Source organism: Ursus arctos, unplaced genomic scaffold (assembly GCF_023065955.2).
Source record: "Ursus arctos isolate Adak ecotype North America unplaced genomic scaffold, UrsArc2.0 scaffold_3, whole genome shotgun sequence".
Lineage (NCBI taxonomy): Eukaryota > Metazoa > Chordata > Mammalia > Carnivora > Ursidae > Ursus > Ursus arctos.
Window position 1 is genome coordinate 58,614,327 of NW_026622985.1, and position 26,996 is coordinate 58,641,322.

The 26,996-nt window shown below is 41.0% G+C and overlaps 1 protein-coding gene across 1 annotated transcript; it reads right to left on the reverse strand.

Moving 5' to 3' along the window:
• Nucleotides 1–5,202: 5,202 nt before the first annotated feature.
• On the reverse strand, nt 5,203–6,216 carry NEUROD6 (neuronal differentiation 6). The gene has a single exon (XM_026514065.3). The coding sequence runs from the start codon at nt 6,214–6,216 to the stop codon at nt 5,203–5,205; it is 1,014 nt and encodes a 337-aa protein (XP_026369850.1).
• Between the last annotated feature and the right edge of the window lie 20,780 nt (nt 6,217–26,996).

A 26,996-nucleotide genomic window follows, 5' to 3' on the forward strand; every position in this document is an offset into this window, starting at 1 on the left:
AGGGGAGACAGGGTGCAGTAGCTTTGAGTACAGCATAAGGTTATGCTTGAATCTACATTCTGGGATGGCTGAGTGCCCTGGGACCAAGAGAGCAGAGTGGTTAAAGCAGGAGACCCTTATCAGGACCCTGAGCACTCTGCCTTCCCTTCAAAACGAGAATGTTTTCTCTTCGAAGCTAGAGACCCATAGACAGGTGATGAAGGAGAGAAAGCAGTTCCAAGGGAGAGTGCAAATGCCCACGAGACATTACATGGAGGTCAGAGGTGGGTTGCTGGGTTTCATCACCAGCCACGGAATGCTTCAGTGGCGGTGGCATCAGCATGGGCAACCTGGGGATACAGGAAACCCTCTCCTTTCATGCCTTCCGAACAAGCAAGAGGCCGGAAGTCATGCATTTTACTGGGAGGAAGGAGGACTGGACTTAAGAATAAACCTACTTAGAATCCACAAACGGGAGAGCCTTAGAGACCATGTCGTAACTACAGATGTACGTAGCCAAATGGGAAAGAGATGGTAGAAACAGGAAACAGAACGCCTGGGCAAAGTATATGACCTCAGAGAGGAGAAGAAGGATTTGGTAGACAGCAGAGTGAAAGGCACTTGTTCTGGAAAGAAGTAAGAAAGCCCGGCCACACACAGCTTGAAATGTATGTAAAGATGGGGCTCACAGATGGGGCTCACGGTACTACAGAGAAGATAGCTAAGACAATCTCTTGTCTGGTAGACCGAACCTTCTGGGTAAGGCAAGTGATGCCACACACAGAATGTGTCAGGTTTGAGGCTGGGGCAGTGCAGTGTGGGGGGAAAAGGTCAGCGTGGTTCAAGACAACCCCATGAGGGCACGGACCAAGAATGGATGTATTTCAGCACTGGTCCAGTGGAGGCGTGCTGTGCGTTGCGTCCCGTTAGCACCCAGATGGAAGACGTGTCTGGCAACAACATATGCCTCCTGAACTGTCAGGAGCATTTTGGAAACAATTAAAAATCTTACTGAGTGGGGCGCCTGGGTGGCACAGCGGTTAAGCGTCTGCCTTTGGCTCAGGGCGTGATCCCGGTGTTATGGGATCGAGCCCCACATCAGGCTCCTCCGCTATGAGCCTGCTTCTTCCTCTCCCACTCCCCCTGCTTGTGTTCCCTCTCTCGCTGGCTGTCTCTATCTCTGTTGAATGAATAAATGGAATCTTTAAAAAAAAAAAAATCTTACTGAGTGCCCATGATATGCAAGGCAGAGTGATAAGGTATCCACACAGTATATAAGATGAGGCCCAACCTTTTGAGGATTCAGAATCTAAAAGGGGAGGCCTGGCAGAGATTACTAAGTGCCTGACCAACATCCGTCTTCTCTTTCTTTCTTACTTGCAGGTGGCAATATGTTCTGATAAAAAGGATGTATTTCCCAGATTCTTTTAAATCTAGAGGTGATCGGTGAGATATTACATAGAAGTCATTGGGTGGTGCTTCCATAAATATTTTCTATAAGGGTCTGATCAGGTGGGTGGGACACCCTTTTGCCATCCTCTTTCCTTCTCCTTAGTTGGAATGAGGACACAATGGTTAGAACCCCAACAGACATTTTGGGCCATGAGGCAAATTTGAAAATGGAAGCCCCACACTAAGGTTAATGGAGGTAGAAGGAGCCTAGGCCTCTGGTGCCCCTGGAGAGCCATTTCAGTCCTGCACTACCTACTACTTCTTTTATTTTGTTGAGGATATATCTATATCTATGTCTGTCTGTCTGTCTATCTATCTATTAATCAAGTCCTGACATGGCAGAAAGGACAGAGAAATACAAGATTTTTAATATAAAAAATAAATGTAATATTCACATAATCCAACTCAAAAGAGATGCCTATCCATATGAAAGACAATACTTATTTAAAAGTTTCAAAAAACAGAAAGGCCTTTTCATCCTTTCACATTGGGAGATGAGGAAAGCAGAAGGTCAGGAAGAGAGCAAGGAACTAAGATACCCTGACCTCCAGCCTTTTGGCTGCTGGCTGCTGTCTGCTGTCTCCCTGAGGCTGCCATAAGAAGTTCACGGTGAGGCAGGATTTTGATGCAAATCTGATTCCAAGACTTTCTGATCCTAAAGTGTACTTGTTATACGGTCCTATTTTCCCTTCCACTGGAGTCATACCTTAAAAGGCAAGATTCTGCAGTGCATGGCATCCATGATGCTGGTACATGAATGAACGAGTCATGATTTCTCAGGATTGTAGTCCCTGGGGAACAGGGAGGGTCCTGCTGAGGAAGAGAACTGACACCCCAACCTTGGTTAGTGTAAAGGGGACCAGCTGGGTGGTTCCCATACCAGGGGTCATCAGTGGGACCCGAAGGCTGATTAAGCCACAGGGATCGGTCCCACACACCCTGCTCACCCGAATCCTATCAGTCCACCAGAGGAGAGAGCACGCATCGAATTTGTGCACTTCTATGGAAGAAATTTCGTAATTTCTTAGGTCTGTGCCAGAAAACCCCACTCTTTTGCTTGAGTTCATTTCGAACAAAGCCCCGAGATAAGACACTTCTCCTGAACATTTGCTTCTTCCCCAGACATTCAGCCAACTGCTTTTTTCTTAGCATTCCCATATTGCCAAAAGGGAGAGGGGAGAATGCATCTCCCCTTGTAGTCTCTCTAGTTCCAACATGGATTTGTGACCCTGGAAAGACTGTAGTTTTCAAAGCCTGTCTGGACTAAGGAGACTCTTAGCCGGCGCGATGCTGTTCGCAGTCGGGCTGCGGGTCACCTTGGAACAGGTGGGGGAGACCGCACTTATTCTGTTAGTGACTAAACAGAAATGCCTTAATTTTTTTAAGTCAGATTCTTCTCGTTCCAGATGCTTCCTCACTTTCTTGCTCTTTGCTCAGACGGGGTGAGCAGTGATCGGACTCTTAGGGTCTGAGGGGCTTTAAAAGAGGCCTGGCAATCCTGGACACGGTTCCGGAGAAGGCAAGTTTTGTGCGCATCTGCCAGGAAGCAAGGGCGAGCACTCCTGTGTCCGGACAGACAGGGAACTGACGGCTCTCTACCTCGGGTAAACTTCTCTCCACCCCTAGAGGGCACACTTCCTCCTCTTTCCCCGACTTCTTGCCCTCGTGGGATTGGAATGAACAGGTGCTGTCACCACCGCTTACAAGGGCACGTTCATCACCCGCCGAGTTCCGCGCCAGCAGCTGCTTGGGCACCTTTGCCCCTCGGAGCGCGGCTGCGGTGCGCGCTAACGCGGGGAAAGCTGGAGAGCAGCTGCCCCTGGAGAACCCCGCGCAGGCATCTCGGGCTGGGCTCTAGAAGTCCCGCCGGCGTGGGAGGGCAGGACAGGGGCCGATTTCAGCGGAGTTTGGGCAAACTGGAGCCGCCGCCACGGCCGCTTCCTCCACTGCCGCAGACGGGGCGGGTGAAGGGGCGACGCCCTTTCCAGACTGTTGGGTCTTGGCCCCAGGAGGTCTCCTCCTCCCCATTTCAGACTAGGCATCGGGGCCCGCCGGCTCCCCGGACCGCGCAGCCCCTTTCCCGGCCCGCGAGGTCGGCGCGGGAGCCGCTCGCAGGGCGCGGCCCCCGGCCCCAGGGCGCCCACTGCGGGCGGGCCACGCGCAGTGCAGCCTGTGCACCTGTGCACCTGTGCACCTGTGCCGGGGTGACAAGTGTGGGGGCGCAAAGCCGCCTCTGTCTTCTCCACGCGCCGCCCGCGAGGAGCCGTCGGGCCTGCGCCGGCTCGGGCGGTGCCTGCGAGGCGCAGGAGTGGGTAGCGCCGGGCTGCGGTGATTGCGGACCCCCTGCCCGGGCCCACCGGGACCCTCTCCGTCCCACCACCGCCGGACCCATTTCTGCTAACCTCACTGGCTTTTGCAGCTGGTCCCCTGCTCCCCCTGGGGGGCAAACCTGCACAAGAGGGCAGCTGGAGGGAGGTCACCGCCACCTTGGTTTTTATTCTAGAAGGGGCTCAGTTCTGCCTAAGAGGGTGAGCTCCCCAGGCGCTATTCAAGTAGGTGTTTAGTGGCCTTTTGTCAGGAAACTTTTAATCACACAGAATTTAGCCTCTAATCGGCCAGACTTATTTAAACCGAGCAGAGTAAAACCTTCCATTTTTAACATCCACTCTTGGTGTTTGCTGGAAATTTGCCACCGAATTTCGGCTGGAGCTGAAGGTTACCAGGATTTATCATTGTTTCCCCAGGATGTTTAACCCTCATGGGCTCCTCTTCTTTCATTTAAGATACTTAAAAAAAAAAAAATTATTGTAAGCGCTTTGGCCATTTTGTTTAAGAAATTTGTTTTATCTTGTACGGTTTTGAGATCCAGAAATATTTCTGAAATGGGAAGAAGGGAGTGTTAGAGACAGAAAGCAGCTGTGTACCAGGAAATAATAAGTATCATGCAAAAATATCAAAGCTAATAGATGTCCTTTAGGAGTGTAAATATCTATGTTTAATTGCTTTAAAAATGTGGGGTGGAAAAACACAATTATACATTGTGATAACAAACCTGTACAGATAATTTCTGAACAATACAAAACAAGTGCTGAAAAATTTTTCTTTACGATTGAAATAATTGTTCCAAAATCATGACACCGTCCACCCAGATATCATGTTGCCCTATCTGCAATACTTGAAGAGGAATAGTTACCAATTGAATGCATTTAGATTCATCCTTAATAAAAAGAAAATTGCATAGCTTTTTATATTGTTGCACATCCTCAAATGCATCTTCCAATATCAATGTCACCTTCGTGTTATTCTCAATATTTTCAATTTTCAATTTTCAGAGATACATAATATGTAATTGCTAGTAATTATAAACACATCATTTTATTCATCTGATTTTAATAACATGCATTTTTATAATTACTGTACAACTGAAATAGACATTGAGTTATGCTGTGTGCATGTCTTTATTCAACAGTATATTCTTAGACACCTTGTTCAAACAAATTAAGTGAATTTAAAAGAAAATAAAACAAGGGAAAAATTCCTTCCAGTAGAAACAGAATCACAGTGCTTTACAGACAAAAAGAAAGGAAAAGAAATTCTCATACGAAAAGAGATTTATTATTACATAGAAAATTCTCACAATAGTTGAAACACACTTCAGGAACTAGTAAACACCTCAGATAGAGTTGTGCCAATTACTCAGCCCACAAGCATCTGCTTTGTCTTAATTAGACGGGGGAGGTGAATGACCACTGTTTATTTTCATTTTCCTCATTAATTATGAAAAACTGCATTTAATTCATCTTGCATGGTGAGAGATTGGCTGCGCAGATGTAAGTCGTAAGGGAAGTGGCTGTCGGTGGGCAACCTGAACATGGCACCCTGCCCAAGGGGACCCCTGGGTGGCACTGCACAGTAATGCATGCCGTAATTGTAATTTTTGCCATAGTCCAAGGTTTCTTCTTGCTTCAGGGAAAATATCCCATTATAGTTAATTGGGGGAGGACTTAAGGGACCTTCAAACTGAGGGCTGGCACACTCGGGGGAAGTGCTTTCATAGAAGGATTCATACGCACTGCAATAATTGTAGGGTTTCATGGACTTGGAATTATCAAGAGTTCCATGCCCTGGGGGAGTGGTGAGCTCAGGGCTGTGGTAGGGTGGGTAGAAGGTAGAGTAGGGTGACCTTGTGTGGTGTGCAGCCTCCCCACCCTGACCCATCAGGAAACTCCTGGCGTTGAGCTGCAAGCAGCCTGCCACCAAGTTTGTAGTTGGCTGGGAAAGACCTTTGCATAAGTTTTGGACGAAGGTGAGCAGATCAGGTCTCTTGCCGATTCTCAGAATTTCAGAAAGTGCCCAGATGTAGTTTTTGGCCAGTCGTAAAGTTTCTATTTTGGACAGTTTTTGGGTTTTGGAATAACAGGGGACCACTTTTCTTAAATTGTCCAGAGCGTCATTGAGGCCGTGCATCCTGTTTCTCTCGCGCGCGTTAGCTTCCTGTCTCCGGAACTTGACCCTCTCCAGTCGGAGCTTGGTCGTCTTTTTTTTCCTAAGACCCCTCCTTCTGGGCAAGCCATTTTCATCTTCCTCTTCCCTGTCTTCCTCCTCTTCTTCCTTCTCAGTTTCTTCTCCTGGGGCCCTTTTGATGCTCTTTCCTCGAAGGACAATCTGTTTGGAAAAGCTTTCTGGTTTCTTAATTTGCTTCTGGTCCTCACATTCTCTAGAAAACTTTCTGCACATCTGGGATTCTGGCATTACAACAGACTCATCAAACGGTAGTGTTAACATGGTTCTCTAATCTTAAATTACCTGAAAAAATGCCAGCACAATATTTAAAGTGTTTTCATTTTTAACGTTTATACACTTAAAACATATTTAATGACTTAAGCATAAGAATACAAAAACATGTGAAAAAGACTGATTCTGGGACCGATTTTTTACATTCAATAGAATCTTTGAGTTTGTGCAGACTAGTAATTATAAAAAAAAAACATTGGCACATGCAATAGCATCAATTTATACAGGCAAATTATCAAAAGAAAATAAAACAAGAAGCATTTATTATAATTTAACCACCATTTCCACTTCCCTTTGATTTTAAACTGGTTTTAATGCACAAAAAGGACCGTGGAATTTAAGCAAATGCCAAACATGATATAGCAATGCAGAATTTCATTAATGCCAATTCCCCTGAGTACCAAATGAGAAGAGACACCAGTTTTTAAAATAAAAAAGTGTTCTCTCTCCATTAGCTGACAAATTTGTGAGGTGTTTTGTTTTGTTTTGTTTTAGAAAAAGAAATAAGCCTTAACTTTATCTGCTGTATTATGTAACTGTAAATTTAGATAAGTGGCTGTTGACATTTACAAATTTAAAGAAAAGATTAATCAGAGTCGATTTTTAAAACTGATTTCTTTCTGATCAGTGAAGAAATATGTAAAAGAGCACTATTTCCCCAGCCTTCACAAAAAAGGGAGGGGGATTGGGCTAATTTGGAATAAACTCCATAAATAAATTTAAAAAAATAAAAATCACTGGCATTTTTTTAAATCAAAGAAAATGTTAAGACTGCTTTTACATTTACAATTTTTCCAAATGTAATCGTCTATTTGCTGCTGTTCAAATCATCCTGGACAAAAAACCACTCTCGTAGTGTTTTTGTTCTACGAGCCACAGAAGTCTCCCTCTAGCTAATATCTGACAGGAACGGTCCAAGGATTCTGACTGCAATTGTGCACGTGTGTTCAGAATCCCGAATGAAAGGGGAAAATAATTTGTGTTTCAAATGCAATTTTGGCTTTCGTTTGGTGAAGCAGCAAGTATTTTCATCTAAAGTCTTCAAACAAATAGGCACGTAAAAACAGAGACTTTTCAATTTAACAATCTCCAGCCCCCTCAGCACACACACATACACACACACACAAACTCTTAGTAATGTCCACATACTTGCAGTGTTACATAATAGCAGTGAAAGTATGTGACAATTACATCATAAGAATGAAATATGATAAGAAGTTATAGATGGCAAAGAGCATATAAATACTATAAGACAGTGACACTGTATCTTTAAATACTTGCATGCAAAGCCAGCATCAATTGAAGTAGATCTTTATTTATATTACCTTAGGTTTTAATTTCATTCAATAATCAGTTTTCATTTTGTATCTTCCAAATCTTTTCAGGCTGAGTGTCGCATCGTCTCCTGGAGTCTCTAGATCTGTGTATATCTGCACTATCTCATTGATCTCTAAAAAGTGACATTGATGCCAACTGCCAGAGCTGGTACCCATGCCATCTGCTAGTGACGTCACAGGGCAGAGAGAACCATGTGATCCTCTCTCTTGGGACCTTCATTCTGCACTGATCATCTGGCATCCCTGTAAGTGGGTACCAGCATTCATGCATCAACACAGAAGGTTAGACTGATAGGGAAAAAATCTGCACCAGCATTTCACATACAGTAGGTGCGTTTCTCCTCGAGCTGCTTCGGCTTTCCTGGCAGTCTGGAGAAATAGCTGTGTTAGTGTTCGGTTTCGCCCTGCCAACGGTGCAACTATTAGGTAGTCGTTAATATTCCATTCATTTACAAGGTGGGCTTTTGTGTGAGCGAGAGGTTTTTGTTGTTGTTGATGTTGACGTTTTGTAAAGATCACCATCCCGTTCCTGCACCTGGGTACCCGGGGAGAGAAAGCCATGAGGAGGAGCTGAAATCAGGAAAAGGGTCTTGAGATGCTTAAGCAAACTAAGATTTGTGTAAGCGAACAGGGATCAACAAAGGTCTCCTTATTTCCTTGTTTTGTTTCATGGCATGTAACTTATGGGTGTGTGTCTGTGTGTTCTCTTATTAACATGTACGACTTCTGTGCTTCTTAGGAATTTGGAATAAAAGAACAGTCTCTCCATCTGGGGTCTGTGAAAGACATCCTCAGACGCTCCCCTTTCTACACTTGCTGGTACCTTTCAACAACTTTTCGGGGACGTTCTTTATCTATATCAAATGCAGAGATGTCTGCAAGCCTCTCCCCATCCCCCCACCCCCCCACCCCCGCCGTGAAAGATTTCAAACTACATTCTCGTATCCTCTACCAAAAGTCACAACTTCACTCTTGCATTGTCCCAATCTCTTCCCAGCGTGAACTTGCTTGTTCTTTCTCATTATGGTTCATACACAATAAACATAAAAAATAGCTCTTAGGTTTTTGTCTTGCTCTCCCTGGCATTCTGCTGAGTATTTTAATCAAAGATTAGCTTTTCTGTTTTCTGAAGCCCTCGGATTTTTTTTTCCTTTCTCTTACAAAATCTTCTCCTCACATTTTCCCCCCTCTAGACCAACAACCAATTTCAAAGTCTCCTCATTCTTATATCAGTGTCCAATTGTTTTTCTTCATCAGATTTATTCATATTTATCTTTTTCCCCACTCCCCACTTTTGGTATCTTAATGAAAGCGGGGTAGAAACAGTTAAGCGAAACTGGCAAGGCCTTATTGATAAAATAAACTGTGAAAGCAGAGGCAAACTCCACCTTCCTCTCCTTTTCTCCGCTCCCCTGTCATCCCCTTCCCTTGCAAAAAAAAAAAGAAAAAAGAAAGAATGAATGAAAGAAAGAAAAGAAAAGAAAAAAAAGGCATTTTATTTCAGAATTGCCCATCGGTAAAGTAAAAAGTGCACTTAAAAAAAAAGTTTTAAAATGGATAAACACAACCTTTGTTGTTTGACAGCTGAGTAATCTCTTTCTATAAAGTGAGACAGTATGCTTTTGGTATTAAAGTAATCCCTGGCAGAGTTGTAACTGTTGAATCTGTGTTAGCATTCCCCTTATAAATCCCAGTTTTGAAAGGTTTAGAATTCTGCTGCTTTAATGCACTTTGGTTCCAAATTGGCATTGGGGACTTCAAATTAAATTCAGTTTTGCTCCGGTCATATCCCACTCATTTCCGTCCCCCTCAAAGTTACTCAACTTTGCCTGGACAGTTCTAGAAAAGATGGGAAGATGGTAAAAAGGAGAATTATGCTAGGTAAAGGAGAATAATTTTTCTCTCTCAATGGTCTGCTAAAAATGCAAACTTAAAAGGAAAATAAAGCTATAAATTCATAACTTAAGTACATTGGCCTAGATTATCTTTTTAAAAAGTCAGACATACCAAAGGCATTTCAAAATGTGTTGTTTAAGGGGTATTACTGGTCATGGGTGCATTGAGTTTATTGCATGCAGCCTTTGGTTCAAAAACTACACACACCTTTTACTTCAACACAGAGGGTTTCTATAGGAAGAGCAGATGCAGACTTCCGTTTCTTTTCACGTATGGTTTAATTTTTTCTATGTAAAGGGGCATAAGTATCAAGAGTCATGAGCTACAAAGCCTGTCACGCATTTTACATATTGTACCATATTCTAAACTTGCAAAGTCTCCAGAAGCTGCATTGTCTTACGGGCATCACAAACATGAGAATCAAAATCCAAGGAATGGTAACGTGACATGTTAGTAGGAAATTATCACCAATGTAGTTAAGTTATCACAAGGATAGACTTTATATTTTATCTTTGCAATGTGCAGACAAATGAGAAACAGTTTTTTTGATGAAAACATTTGGGACTGTTCTATTTCTGCCTTTGAACATGAAATGAAAACCTTTGGTGGTGGTGGTGAGGTGGGGTGAAGGGGGGATAGAAGATAGAATCTGTGTTGAGGTTTTCTGAGTCTTAACCTATTGTTTGAATGTCCCAGGTTTCCTTTTCAAAAAAAAGGGGGTTGGGGACAAAAAGTTGTTATGTCAAGATTTAGCAAGGATTCAGTGTGTTTGTACAATAATCTTTCAAAAGAAATTTTGTTATGCATTTTCTACTATAGTTCCAGATATGCAAATGCCTTTGCTGTTAATATGCATTCATAACATACACCATAACGGCTGTTCTACTCTCTGCTAAGAAAGCACGTTAACACCAATACTCCAAACAGAAATACATTCTGAATTATAGACCGATACTCCAAGTATGGGGAGTGTCTTATCCCCATTTTTATAATATATTTTCTAATTTTACAGTAATCACTGCACACCAAAGTTTACATCTTAACTCAATTTGATACTGATTTAACTGATAACAACCTTTGCTTCTGGGGCCGAGACATTTCATAGATTTTTTTTTTTTTTAAACATGCCCATTGTCTGTCTGTCTGCCTCTGTCTTGCTTTCACTGGGTAATTTCTCATATTTCATTTATAAAAGTGACCCACAGAAAATGTAGATATAATTTGATTCAGTTGCAAGGCAATAGAAGCCAAACATCTAAATCAAGGCTGAAGGGTTGTTATTTTTAGGCCATCCGGTTGGTACCTGTGTCATAGCAAAGGAGAATTCTATTGACTTCCCTTTTACACTCCTCTCATAACCTGAGAGATCAATCTGGAACATGACAGGCATTTTTCTCAGCTCTCCTAGGGAGGAAGACAACAGAATGTAAACCCGGGCAGGATCAGGCAGAGGTTTTTCCCCTAGAAGGAGGGTGCTTCCTGAGATAGATTTTGGACAATTTTCTCTATTGCCTTTTTTTCTTTTTAAGCTCTTAAACAAATGCTTCAGGGCAGCATGTAAGCCTGTGAGCAAGCCCAGTGTTAATCTTTTAGAGTTTTAACTCTGTCATCCCCCGTGGCTTGAAAGAGTTTTACGGCTGTGGGAGAGCATGCCACTTTGGAAAACAGTCCTTGGGATTTAAATAAAAGTATTGAAAATATAAGGCAAAACACAAAACCACCTTATTTTCCTTAAAGACGCACAGGGCTTAACAGTATGATTTAAACATAGATGTCTAAATGTTTTATAATATATGTGTGTGTGTGTGTAATATATGCATATATATGTATGTATATACATGTGTGTATGTATATGTATGTATATATTATATATATAAACACACCTGCAAAGATTACTTAGATCAAACAGATAATCTGGAAATTTGAGGGCAACGTTTGAATTGCTTTTATAGATTTACTTCAGGGTGAAGAGTAAACTGAATTGTACTGTTATTTTGCAGTAATTGTATTATCGTTTATGCAATTCACAAAATACAGCAACATCCAGTCTTTTATTATAGCCTTTGCGTAAAACAGCATTACTATTCTTTCTAGAAATACATTAGTTTTCCTCCGTGGAGCATACTTTTTATTTGACTCCCCAACTCCATGTATTAAATTCATTTTCTAATTTGTTATTAAATAAGGTCCTTTAAATCTGCCAGTTAAAACTTCTACCAATATGAGAAGACCAGTATTATTGGACTGAGTTATTATAGTTCCAGCCGTTCATAAAGAAATGATGATTTATTAAGTTTTGTGATGTTACTGTAAGAAAATGTATAGTTTCCTTTAGTGTTTTACAAGTATTAAGAACGATTTATTGTCCCTGAGTATGACTTTTTATGTTACTGACTTAGAAATTAGTGTTATATTCCAACAATGTGTGTTGTGATGGTTATTTTTAAACATAGAAAAAAGAAGTACAATTTGTCTCTTTTCTGTTACATTAATCCATTTTAAGATTGGAATGGGAGCTTCAAGCAAGAGATGTTTTGCAAAGGTTTCATGCAAACCGCATTTTGAAAATCAAGTTTTAGGTTACATGCTTATATGATGACATGCAGGCTCTCTTAATGGGATTTCTGGATGGGTTTCAAGAGGTTCTGGAGCCTCCTAAGATTATGTGCAAATTTGGCATGTACGTACATAAGTGCATTTTTCAAAAGAAAGACTCTCTATCAGATTCTAAAAGGTTAAGAATCACAATGAGTATTTTGATATCTTACTAAATTTGCTTGAAATCCTGATCCTGCTGTGTAATGGCTATATGTCATTCATTCACTCATTTATTCACCCATTCATCCATTCAACAAAGGTTTGTTGAATATCAATTTTGGAGTCATGCTTGACTCCTTTCTTTGTCTTACACCCTAGAACCAGTACGTCAGTAAATTCTCTCAGTATTACCTAAGAATTACATCTAGCATCTGACCACTTCTCAGTAATTACACCACTCTTTCCCTCATCCAAACCACCATTGTCTCTCACCTGACCCAAAGGGCTTCTGGGTTTTCTCTCTTGGCCCCTTACTTCCGGTACAGAGTCCTTAACTCAGCAGCCAGTGGCATCTGGTTAAAACATAAATCAGACTGCATTCCTCTGTGCTCAAAACCCCGCAGTGGCTTCCTCTCCCTCAGAGTCAAAGTGAAGTCCTCACATAGGCCCAGAGGCCTCTTCTGATCTTTCTGTTCCCATCTTCTACTGCTCTCCCCTCCACTCACTCAGGTCCAGCCACACTGGCCCTGGCTGTTCCTTCCACTCCCAGGCACGTCCACCTCAGGATCCTTGCACTTACTTCTACCTGGTAGAAGTATACCTGAGTATCCCCATGGCGCCTTCTCACATCCCTCAGGTCTCTCCTCAAGTGTTCCCCATCAAGGAGGTCCCCTCTGACCATCCTACTTTATATTATACCCCTACACCCATCTGTCGCTCCTTCTCCACCTCCCAGTTTTGCTTTTCTCCATAGCACTCATTACTTGCTAACACAATATATTACGTATTTAATGTGTGTATTAATCTATAGTTCTTGTGCTTGCACACGAGAGGCATAAGTATATACTTACTGAATGAAGAAGTTTGTTCCAGGCACTGGGTTAGTGATGCCCATTCGATGGCATGTAGAACAGTTATGAGAAGCCCTCGGTGAGTTCAGAGTCTAGAGGGGGGAGACAGACAATAAATAGGTAAACACAGAAATGTGAAATTTACGTATTGGTGGCTATGGAGAATCATGGGAAGCTCTACTTGATTCAAGTATCTGGGCTTGATTCAAGACCTTTCTGAGTCATCCTTCAAGCTGAGTCATGAAAACTGAGCAGAAAGCAGAGGCACGAGCATGTGTGCCATGTCAAATGTTCTGGGGAAACCACAGTGAGAGTAAGGATCAGATCCTATGAGACCGTGTAGGTCAAGGAACATATTTAGAATTTATTTCAAAGGAAGTCATGGGAGGATTTCAGGCAATTAAAGATTTGAAAAGATCACTCTGGCTGAGAAGAGTTGGAGAGAGAAAAAGAAGAAGCAGGAAGAGAATTTACAAAGCCTGTATGAGTGGACAGATCATGAGGGGCTGACTACAGCCCAGCTTGGAGTGGGGTGATGGAAATGAAGGGAGGAAGCCTAGAAAAGTATTTTGGCGAGAGAGTCACCAGACCTTACTGATGGATGCGTGTGGATGGGAATGTGGGGGAAGTGACTTAACCTCTGGTCACGGTGATGATGAACAGTGCTCCTCCATATGCAATCTGCCAAGCACCAGGTGAGGCGCTTCACACGCACAGCCTTGTGGGATCCCTGCAATAAGGTAGACGGGACTGTCTCCACTGTAGGAGTTCTGAAGCTGCAGCTCAGAGAACTTTGCTAATGTACCCATGACCGTTCCATTTTGAAGTGAGGGGATCATGATTTGGACCTAGGTCTGTCTAAATCAAAATCCTAGTTGTTGTTTTTTGTTTTGTTTTGTTTTGTTTTTTAACAACTACACTTAGCAACCTTAGGAATTAAGTAATCAAATGTCAACAAACTGCCTAGAACTGTTTCTGGTGTATAACAAATCCTGAATAAATACTAAATATTAGATGGAGTAGAAAAACTTAACCATGAACCTATTCACAAAATGGAGAATCATCCCATTAATATATTTGTTGACTTAAGCTTTTTACTATACATTTGTATTTTAGTTAGGTCAGTAGACTGCCATGTATGATGTATTCATTTGATAATGATTACAATTGTCACGACAGTGAGCTTCTACGAGGGTTGAGGAGTTCATTTAAATCCTGATCCTGCTGTTTACAGCTATGTATCATTTCATTCATTCATTTATTCATCCATTCATGTCTGTTCCTTCAGGACAAGGAGTTGTTTTTCCTTCTTTTTCTTTAACTCAACAAAACACTTTTTGTATGTTACCGCTGTAGGCATTGTAAGGGGCCGTAAAGGTAAATAACCAAGAGCCCCACCTGTCAAGGAAGTTCAAGTTGAATTAGCACATAAAATATGTCCACAATAGTCTAATTAAAAACAGTGTGAGCTCTCTGTGATAAGCGAGGTCGTTGGCAGGGAATGAAGAAAAATTTGAGGAGAGCTTGCAAGTATGTGGAGAATTTTTTTTTTTTTTACTTCTATTTGAAGTATGGTAGAGACTAAAATACATGTGGACAATAAGCACATGGCTCAATTAATTCTGATAAACTGAACACATCTGTGTAGTAAGATCCCAATCAAGAAGAGCTTCCTTCCTGCCCCTTTAAGGTACCAACTACGTTTCCTCAAGAGCAACCACTATCCTGACTTCTAACAGCATTGATTAGTTTTGTTCATTTTGTATATGAAATAAATAGAATCATTTTGTATATTAAATAGATTTTGGATCTGACTTCTGTATCTCAGCATTTCGTTTGTGCACTTTATCCATGCTGTACGAAATTGCAGCTTGTTCACTCTCATTGCTGTATAGCACTCAGTTGTGTGACTAGATCACAATTTGTTTCTCCATTCTATTGTTGACAGATGTTTGGGTACCTTCTAGTTTTAGGATAGAATAAGTCATGCTATTCTAGTACGTATTTTTTGGTGAACATATGTATGTTAGGGGTATTCCATTCCTAGGTATCTATCCAACAGAAATGCATACACATATTCTGCATGTATGATTTTAAGAGAAGTTTAAAATAGGACATTTACAAAAAGTTAATTTTTAATAATTACTCCCATGACAACCACCTGCATTCTAAAATCATTACACAGGATCAATAACATTATCCCAAATTTATGGATTCCTGTCTTCTAATTGAGGAAAGTACTGATTACCCATCTACATATAATTACTGAAGGATTCCTATGCATCAAGCCACTATGATTATGGAAGAGAAGAGCAGGAGAGATAATCCTTTTCTTCAATGAATCTAGAGTCCCATTGAAGAAAGACAAGTAACAAACTTAGAGCATTGAGAAGCATGAAGGGCAGACTACAGTGCAGAGTATCAAACAAATGACTCCTTCTTTGTTTATCTGGCATCCTTTAGGAACATAGCACCAATTTAATACTATGCAGTAGTTTTGCCAAGAAATGTTTCAGAATACTTGCACTTAAAGCATACCACATTTTAAGTCTTAAAACACAATGGCTAAATTACAGAGGCTAATATTTGATCCATATTAATTGCCTAATATTTTTTAATACTTTCTTTGTGCTAGCTTTTCTGCATATGTTGTATAACTCTCACAACAGCTATATGAGGATTTTATACATGAGAAGACTGGTGTAATGATTCAAGCCTGGTGTCTGGAGCCAGACCCCCTGGTTCTGCCACCTTCTAGCTGGTTGACTCTGAGTAAGGTTCTATTCTTCAGCGTTTGCATCTGTCAAATTGGGATAATATTCTTACCTTACAGGTTGTTGGATGTAAATGGCTAGAACAGTCCCTGGTACATGGTAAGCCCTGCATTATTATTTGACAGATTATTTTAAAATAAAAATTGGGGTGGAGTGAATTGAGTATAAGGCATTTATGTGAAATAATTTCTCAACTCTTTGTGAAGGAAAGGCTCCTGTCTGTGCAATGACCTCTAGTCACCCAAGCATTCAGGGTGTAGATGGGGAGCACATATTATGATGTCAGTGAAACCAGTTGTTCTGAAAATACTATAGATTTCTGCTTTCAATTTCAGCACCTTGGGCCAGGAAAGATAGCAACACCTTAAGGACAAATAACTTCTGACTGAAGGCTGAACCGGGCAACAGATCTTTTAGAGATTTGAACCCCTTGGCTGTGTATACTCCACTTCTTTCCCATGGAAACACTGAAAGCTTTGCTCTTTGTCTCTACCTACTTTTGAATCTCTTAGTGGCTTTGATGGAAGAATACACTGCACACCCAAAAGATAGACAGAAAGCATTTTTTTTTTTTTTTTTTAGTCCTAATGTTCACATGCTTGCTGATATAAGCCCAGAGATGACTTTGGAAACTAAAGCATTAGGTCGAAAGGCTAACCTTGCTAATGCCACAGATTCAAAAGCACACAGGCATGATCCAATCACTCCCCAAGGGATGCATGTATTTGCCCTGGGATCTGCCATATGGAGGTAGGTCTTATAACCTCCAGATCACACTAAAAAATAAAAAATCATGGTCCACACCTGTAGCAATAAAATAAGCAGCTAACTAACCCTGCACAAAATGCAAAAGCCCAAATCATTATTTGCCTTTTTGTATTTTAGACTTCTGGTTGGTTTGCTCTGTTTGGCTGGCAGATCTCATCTAATTACAATATATTTTTCATTTGTGTTTTAAAATAGCAATCCTAGCCCACTGTTATTATAACATATGTGGTAAGTTGTTGTTCCTGGGGTGGTGATAAATTCGTGGCGATCCATTCACATCCTCACGGGTTGGAATTAATCTTTCTCCTCTGATTTCCCACTACACTTTGTGCTTCTATGATTGTGCTTAGCATAATTTGCTTTGTAGTGTATCTATTTGTGAATGCATCTGTCTCCACCACTAGATTGTGAGGACAAAAACTGTCTCAGATTCCTCTTTCATTTTGTTTTGCAGCCCCTGTGTCACACAATGCGCTGATCTGTACGTAGTAGGGATTCAGTAAATATTGATAGTAGAATCGAATTGAGTGACAGCAGTACAGCATATTTGGGTACAGAACACCTTGAAGCAATGAGACCCATCTGTCAATCAAAGCTGTGGTCTTTGCTTCATTAACACCATGGCTAAGCAACGAAGTAATAAGTCAGTGACAGAGAGCTTCATGCCCCACATACCATAAGTTAGATGCTCGATTATATAATTCTTGAAGCAGCAAAAATCCTTCAGAAAGCGAGAGTTGATGGCATGGCAATAATGATCCATAATTTTATACAGTCTGTATGTGAAGACCGAACCCAGCTATCTCCTTCCTGGCTCTTTATCCAAAAAGACTGTTCCAGTGTTAATTATTTCTTTCAAAAGCTAGAGTAACTTTGCCCACTAAGCAGTTTGCAATTCATTTTGGCCACCAGTACTGGTACAAGATCCAGTCTAAGATTGTGGCACATGGCTTTGAATTCTTTGACTGCCCAGTGTCATTTTCTGGAGGCAATCTATCATTATCCTTTTGATCTGAAGATTAAGCATTTCCCAGCTGGACCTTTTACCATTCACAGAATGTAAGTTTGGCTTGTCAGTGGAGATGATGCTAACTTGCAGTATGCTAGCTCTACTTTTTCCACTGCTACCTTTTTTTTTTTTTTTTTTTTTTTTTGGAGATGGTTGACATTAAAAGAATGGAAGGAACCATCCTCCGTCATGCTCCATCTGGCCCTGCTGGTTACTTGGCGACTAAGGCAGCACATACATTTGGTGGACTGATAAGGAATGGGGAATCCACAATATTAATAATGATTCTCTATTCTCCAAAGCAGAAGCCTTTCCAGATTAGCATCTCTCCTACAAACAGTCCATGTTGGGAGGGGCTGAGCAAGACTCAGTGCGGAAGTGAAAAAGAAATAAATGAATTAAAGGCCAGAGAGGACACGTAATGATGGCACTCAGTTCAACGGTTACAGTTACTTTGATGCCTAGCATGGCAAATGACTAAAACCTGGTGCTTGGGGCATTTGGGGGCATTGAGATTCATGCAGAGACATTGCTGAAGTGAAGGCAAGAGTCATGCCATCCAGCTCCGTAGAAGTCTGTTTCTTCTTGGTCCGAAATGACCCTAGCTATTTTTAGTGGTGATGGCAATAACAGTATTATAGCCCATTAGAAATCGGGGTGAAATCGACCTTCCTACCTGGAGAGTTATAATTTTTCAATGGCCAGAAAAAACAGATTGAAAGGAAGTTCTAAAATGTAACTCTTCAGGCCTTTTGAGCCTTTGGTTTTTAACTGCTCCTCAGGAGAAAACTTACTTGTTTTTTCCATGGGAATTCTAGTCATAACTAAATGAAAAGAGGCAATCGCATAGGTGGGGGTTTGTGGCCTTTATCAGAATCTCTGGGCAGTGTGAAATGATCACTTTCCTGGGCCTTGGCTTTCAGAGGCACTGTCCTCCAAAAAATAATAAAAATACTTGATGATCATGTTGGTATCAAGAAACTATAATACAAGGTTGATTATATTAATTTTATTATTGGGTGTTGTGCTGATGGAGAAGCCCACCTGTCATTGGAGATGGGGCTTGGCCAAGAGCATTTTTTAAATCTCCACAGGGTTGAGAACCACTGTGCTTTGGGAGTTACCCACTAACCCAGATGATTGTCCCAAAGGACCTGAGGAGACTCTGTGCAGGTGTCCACTCTTCCACGTCCTCCACCTTCCCGTTTTCATAAGCCACCCACTGTGCATAAGAAATACACCTGGTGTGGGGATATGGCAGAATAGGTATGCTACTGAAATTGCCAGATTTAGCGAATCAAAATGCAGGACACTCAGCTGAATTTGTATGAGCTATATTTAGGTGTGGGACAAACTTACACTAAAAAAATATTCATTGTCTATCTGAAATTCAAATTTAACTGGGCATCCTGTATTTTACCTGGCAACTCTATATGCTTCCTCTATTCTTGGATCTCAACTTGTTTTTCCCTCCCAAAATACCCTTTCTGATTAATATGCCATGTACTAATAAAGTGTTGCCCAAAGAATGCTCTGTAGGTTATGAATAGGAACCACTCAAAAAAAAAAAAAAAAAAAGAAAGAGAAAGAGAGAGAGAGAATTGCATGGTTAAAGATGCTTGTTTTCTTTAAAGCATGTTCTCTTGGGTTCTTCTGTATACCAGTGTACATTATGACTCTCCAAGAGCAGGATATGGTAGGCGCATGTCCCAAACTTATCATTCCACTGAGTGGTTTCCTTTTCTTCTGGAGTTTCTCGCAGGATTGAGATTTCTGATGGGACACACCCAGTACCCCACAAGGGCTGATGTGTCTTTATTTATGATGAGTGTGATAGATATTTTGAGTCTGCTTCACTGATTCACTTTACTTTCCTCTTTTTTGCTCTTGGCTTCTGTGGTGGGGAATACACAGCAGGCGGAAATCCACCTTTCTCTTTTATATCAAGTGTTTTACGGGCTCCCTTTTTTTGACTGGGTTATGCTTAGCTGGACATGGAGCTTACAATGTGGGGTCTGTGGAATTGTGAATTTTACCCTATTATTGAATGAAGAACACCTAAAGCAGGTGGACAGGGCCAGCTAAATCGTTTGTGGAACCCAGAACAAAATGAAGATATGGGCCCCTTGTTTGGAAATGATTAAAAATTTCAAGATGGAGTCAGCAGATCATTAAACCAAGCAGAGGGCACACAGGTGGCACACCATCATCAGTGCCAAAACACCCAGAGACCTCACCGAGAAAACCCCAGGAGTTTCCAAAGACTAATAATCACGACTATCTTCGGATACCCAGAGGTCAAAAGCAGAAGCAAGGTCACTAGATTTGGCCAAAGAGACATAAAATTTTGGTATTTTGTTCTTTGTGGATTTTTGCATTAATTTTGAATTTTAAAAACATTGTATTATGGATATTATTTATCTTGGTTTTGGTGTTGTCTTAGTTTTCTCAGGCTGCTGTAACAGAATACCCTAAATGGGTGGCTTACACAACAAAAGTTTACTTCTCACAGTTCTGGAGGCTGGAAGTCCAAGGTCAATGTGCCAACAAATTCAGTTTCTGATGAGGGAGGGCGCTCTTCCTGGCTTGCAGACAGCCACCTTTTCACTGTGTCCTCACATGGTCTTAAGTCTATACATATATGGGAGGTGGTGGGGGGAGAGGTAGGGAGGGGAGAGAAAGTGAGGGGGGCATCTTTTTCTCTTCTTATAAGACCACTAATCCCAGCATGAAGGCCACATCTTTGTGTCCTAATCTAATCCTAATTACTTCCCAAAGAGTCCTATCTGCAAATACCATCACATTGGGAGTTAGGGCTTCAACATATGAATTTGGGGGCCATACATTCAGTTCATAACAGGTGCCCCCCAAATTTTATGCAGGGGCCTCACCCTATTTTTGGTCTAGCAAAAGATGATGGGAAAAAAGTATGCTTGATCATTATTTACTTTTAAAAAAATATTTTGAAAAGGGGAACATTTTGTTCATTTATTTTTATTTTACAACTCACATACAGAAATACACACATATATACATAAACACATCCACATACCCCGATGAATAAATATGATTTCTTGGAAATAGCTGGCACAAAATCTAGAATCATTCTTTAAGAAAACTGTAAATGGAAATGGAAATGAAAAATGTAGGATTAATCTATTGTTCTGTCATTAGAATTATACTTATCTCATATAGATGATTGTCCCAAAGAAGGCAAATTTCTTAAAAAAACAAACAAACAAACAAACAAACAAACAAAACGTTGTGGCCAAATATGTTTTATGTGCTAATTTATCTGCTGTCTGTCTTTTTCTTTCTCTATATTAAAAAAATTACCTGGTTAAGTATAACTTCCAAACGATGCAAAAGAAGCTGCTCTTATTTGACCAATCACAGCTTTAGTTATTTTTTTAAGTTTCTAGAATACTTAATTGTTGGTTAGTATTTTGAGTGCCATCTGTTACTGAGTGCCAAGAGTCATTTCTTCATATTTTTGGCAACAATCCTCCTCTGTCTGTCCCCTTGCCTACCATGGGGCTAGCTGCAACCCCAAAGATAGGCTAGACCCAGGGCCCAGGCCTGGCTGGTCAGCAAATTCTATCACCTAACACGGAGTGACTGCTAACAGACTAGCATATGACCCATGTATCCCAATGAGCATCAGCCCCAGGCTTTTGATGGAATTATTAGAAAAAGGCACTTCCTTCCCACTGAGGCTGCTGACCCAGAAGAATGTCAGCCTGGAGCTGCGGGGGCTGAGGGGAGGCTGATGGAGAAAAATGCACACACAGGGGGAGGAGTCAAGACCTGGCATGGACAGATTCCTGATGGCATTTTTTGAGTACCTGGATCAAGCCATGTCTGAAGCAAGTCCTACCCCAAACTTTTAGATATGGGAACAATAAATTCACTTAAAAAATTCTGGTTGGAGTTCCTGGCACATATCACAGTCCTGACAAACGTTATTTATGCACAGGGCTTTCAGAACTGCAGATGAGTGATGATTGTGTTACAAAAGTGGCCTCTCAGTAATACCAGAGTCAGTCTGAAGGTCCATTGATTGGTATCTCCCCTCAGACTATGTTAGATACCTCCTTGTAAGTACCTGGACGGCTATACTTGCCATGAGAAATGCTAATTGCCTGCTTACCTGTCTGTCTCCTCTTCTGGAATGAGACAGACTCCTTGGGAGGCTGTGTTTCGGGGAAGAGCGTTTTATTTGGTGCTTACTAACTGTTAGGCTCTCTTGGGTGCTTTATGACATTATCTAACCGTCACAATACCCCATAAGTACCTGTGCTTGGTTTGTTTGTGTCCACATGCCCGGCCTGTAGTTCTGTCTGTGTGTGTCAGGGGCTAGCTACGGAACTAGGAATTCTGTGAATTTACTTTCCTTTAGAACGTATATCAAAACTCAGTAGCAACTGAGTCAGTTCTTTAAAACAAGGGTGGATAAACTTGCTCTCTAAAAAGACAGTTAGGAAATACTTAAAGGCTTTTCAGGTCCTAAGGTCTCTTTTGCTGTTATAATGTGAAAGCAGCCATAGACAACATATAAACAAATGAGAGTGCTTGTGTTCTAATAAAACTTTATTTATGGACAAGGAAATTTGAATTTCGTACAGTTTTACATGTCATAAAATCTTGGTTCTTATTTTGGTATTTTTCAACTATTTAAAGAGGCAAAAATGTTCTTAGCTCTTAGCCTGTACAAAAACAGATGGTAGACTGAATTTTGCCTATAGGCAGTAATTTGCATACCCTGGTTTAGAACTTAGACCAGTACTTTCCAAATATAATATGAACCACATATGTAATTTAAAATTTTCAGGTATCTATAGTAAAAAAAAAAAAGCCTAAAGAAACAGGTGAAATTAATTTTAGTTTGATGTTTCACTTCCCTTCAATAACTAAAATATCATTTCAACATGTGTTCAATATAAAAATTAATCAATGATATGTTTTACATTCTTTACATTTGTACGAAGGTTTTGAATTCTGGTATGTATTTTAACACTGAAGCACATCCCCATTTGTATGCTAAGTTTCCATCAGAAATGTTTAATCTGGATTTAGATTTCATAAAATTTATAGCAGAAAACAGATTCACATCCATGAGTTGTTAAAAAAAAATTCTTAAAAGTTTTCCAGTAGTGGAATCAAGAGTCAGTTCTTAAGTTTATTAAGTAAAATTTAAAATTTAGTTTCTCAGTTACTCGTACCACATCCGAAGTGCTCAGTAGCTAGGATGTCAGACAACACAGACTCAGAACAAGAGATTGTATTTTTGCTGAGATGGGTATTTTCCCTGGCATGGCTTAGAAAGGTTAGTTAAGTGGTGATCATGAAAAGCAGATCGACTATGTCAGTGTTTTAAATGTTTTTAAATTCTCTGCAGACAATGTATCCTCTGCAGCCCACAGCAAGGACAGCCCTGGCTCCTTGGTTCACCCCTGGGGAACCCTCCTGCCTGGAGTGTAGTGACTAAGGATGAGAAAAAACAGGAAAGATTGCCAAAGAGGTAGCTAGTTGCAGATCATGTAGGGTCTGGTGAGCAATGATGAGGATTTCAAACTTCCTCCTAAGCGTGATGGGCAGTTTTTGGAGCTGTTTAAGCTGCTGTTGGAGAATAGGCTTTAAGGGGGCGAAGGTAAGGTGGAGGTCAGTCGTGAGGCTGTTGCAGGTGTTGAGGTGAAAGATGATGGCGGGTGCAGGGCCATGGTGAGATGAAGCAAGGAAGGCACCCGGGGTTCTAAACTGGAGGAGGCACTTACCCTTAGGGTCATGCTCACGGGGTTGTACAATCCTAGGAGTGAGCAGCTCTTTCCGTGTTGGCCCTGGTGGCTTGGATGTGAGTGCTTCCGTGTTGGAAGTGAGAGAAGTCACCAGAATTGGCATCTGTTTTGAAGGAAGAACCCACAGAATCTACTGATGGATGAGACATGGAAGGTGAGGGAAAGAGGGGACTCGAGTGTGATGCCACATTTTTTATTTTCACCATAAATCCAGCCAGCCCTAGCATGGCCTGCACTGCTCACCTGCTCCATTGCCCAGTTTACCAGAGCACAGAGGTGTCCTGAAAATCGGAGATTTCAATTAAACACAGAAACTGTGCAGGTTCAGTTATGTGGCCCCAATCTCCTTCATTGTAACAAAGGTCATACTGTCCATAAAGCTGGGCAGTTCATGGTTCTACTTCATTGTGAACCGACACAGGGCTGCCTCGCCCTTAGTACCACCTCTAAGAAGTCTCAGCAGGCACCCGGACTGTGGGGTAGCATGGCTGCATGAACCTGTTTTCACCCATCTCAGAAGCAAAGGCTGCCTTGACCCCTCCCTCCATCAAGCAGGGCCTCAGCCCATCCCCGCCCCCCTTCTCCAGACTCTGGGCTGCTCCTCCTTCTATAAAGGAAATCCAGCCTTGTTCTTTCTCCCTTCCCCCACCATCTCCACCCCTCTTAAATTCCATTTTACAACACACAAAGCAAGATAGCCTTTGTTAAAAAGTTTAATGTTCTTAATTAGTTGAATCGGTTGGGCTAATTAGAATACCAATTAGAACTGGCAGGGCTATTGTTAATTTGAAAGTGCTGTGGTCTAGTGTTAATCGCTATTAAACCTTATAGTTTGTGAAAGAGAGAGAGAGGATGAATTCACAAAATACATTTTAAATGTTAAAGGTCCGTGGTCAGAGAGATCCCGCCTGTCCCTGAGTATTCCGGGGAGGGAAACCCACAGAGAAGCAGTTGCTAAAGACTTGGGCCCTGCAAGGGGCGTAAGTGTCTCCCTTTTCAGGAAATGTTAAAAGCCTGCAATGTGTTTTACTAAAATAGCCAAAGTGTTTAATTCACCTAATGGAGTAATGATCTGGAATGATTCTTTTAAAAAATCAGTGTTTTAAGTTACCAGGGCACAAAAAAGTTTCTGTCATTACCAGAGTCATGCGTCCCCTTTGGGTTGTAACTTCCTAAATGTAAGGAGCCACGCTCACAATTAAACCTCTTTTGATTCTGGTCACTGTTTGACTAGGAAATTAAAAAGACAAAACCAGAGAAACAAAGTCTCCGTGCAGAAGTGCCGTGTTTGGACGATAGTAATGCATGAGTCCATATTTTCATGTCTCATTTGGAAATGACTACATGGATAAGCAAGTCCTAATTTATGTTTTCAGACAAGTATAAAAATCACTCCTCGTTTTCTCAACAAGCAAATATGGAATGGACAATTATAGCTATTCTTACCGTACATTTTCTGAGATATGACTTTATTTTCCCTCTATTCCAGTGATAAAGACAGAAGGTATTGCCATCCATCGTTGCTGGTGTCCTCTCAATATATCTGTGATACACTTCCAGAAAATAAACCATGCAGTTTATAGAAAACAAATATAAAGATATATTTTATCATATGTATTATGGCACTGTTAGGAAACAAGGAATCTTTTTAAATGGTGAATTGCTTTACAAAGGATATAAAAATGTTCAGTGCAATTGCTACCTCAAATCTTCTTGGAGATAAGTGGAGAATAAATTTAAAACAAACAGACAGACCAACAAAGAAATAAGTGACTGAGTGACGACCAGTGCAGTATTTGTGTACAAAAATTTGTACGGAAAAAATGGTTTATAACCCAGAATGTGCTTCGAGTGTTTCTTAAGCTACATGGGGACATTAATATCAGGGATACTAGAGAGAAATAATGTCTAAGTTAATCCAGGTCGTTGTATTAAATTCCACTCCTCCCTGACCCAGTGCTGCCCACATTAGGGGCATCCTGCTAGGCGTCTGCCCTGGGGATGGGAGAATACATTGCTGAAAAAGACCGATTGGGGTCTATTAGGGAAGGCTGAAGTAAAGCAAAACGACAAACAAAATAATACTTGATAACATCAAAATAGGTTGTTTCATTTCAATGTGGCTTCATACACCACATCAAGCCTTTTGCCTCCCCATGAAGTTTTTTGCATGTATTTATAATCCCAATTCTTTCAGGACTACTAGTTAAATGTTAGCTTTAGGTTGTGGTTAAAAATAATAGTCAGGCTACTTGTCTAAATTTTGTCTTTATTTTTAACCCATGCGTAAAGAAGAAGGCGTCGTTTGTTATACAATGCCAAAGAACCCAATTTTCAATATCTGCCAAATACTTAGGAAGTGCCACAGATTGTTCTCTAAGCACTGAGAGAGGCAAAACCAAGAGAAGTGAAAGTTTGACCTCTGACCTCAGAACTACACTGATCCACTGGTCATTTTTATTTTCTTTAGTTTACTGCATTTCTCCTTACCCATTTCCTTGCCTATGTTTTATACTTCCTTTTTCTTCTTGTGGGCAAATCCCTAGATAAATTCATTCTGTAGTCAAACCATCAATGCTTTCATTAGTTTGTCCCTGCAGTGATTTAACATTCAGTATCTACTATGTACCAGATAGTGTTCTAGGCTCTCGGGTACAAAGGTACAAATATAAGACAGCCATGTCAAAAAAGTTCTCAGTCTAAGAAGTGAGGGAAAGGTGTAAGGAAATGGTTGTAATGCTGTCTGGCAAGCAGCGTGTCTGGGTCATGAACAAGGTGCTTTGGAGGACAAAAGATGGAGTGAGCCACTTGCTCTGTTGGCAGAAGTGGGGAGGTGAGGTCTGAACAACATACAGGACCACTCTGGATTGCCATCCCCCAGAAGAGGCAGTGCGGAGGCCCTGACGTAGGGTTTGGTGGTGGCGGGAGGCATTTGATGTTATTTGAACCTGAAAAATAGAATGCAAAAACAAAGTAAAAGTACAACTCTGATACAAGATGCATGAATATTCTCTTTCTAGAATCTCTTGAGAACAGAAGTTGAGCCACAGCATAACTAATTGTGTGGTTCAGAAAGTTCTTTCATAAATTAACAAACCTCAGTGATAATTTTTCATCTACAAAGAATCTATAAGATTGGGCCAGTAAGACATATTTTCAGAAATTGCTTCTGGCATCCATAAAAGATACGCGAACATCAAGGAAAGTATATACAGTTCATTTCATTTCTTAGAAAGAATGTTAAGGAAACAAATGCAATAATTTTATTTCCCTTTTGGTGTGACTTGAGACTAAAAACATCCCTTATTACTAAAGAAGGCATTCATAACAGGTCAGGCTCTCTCGTATTGCAATGTGCATCCTTCCCCTGAAAATAGATTTAGCGAAGTCACATCAAAATACTATTTCTCATTCACCCTGTTTCCCCAACCTCCCTGGAAATTTTTGAGCAAGTCTCTCATTTTACCACGGGTGCTTAATGCTTGTTGTTTGATGTCTGTGTGTCTGCGCATCTGTGGGAATGTTTATAGTTTGTTCGCCCTGTGTCATTCTGCAGAAACGGATTCACTCAGTCATCTAGATGG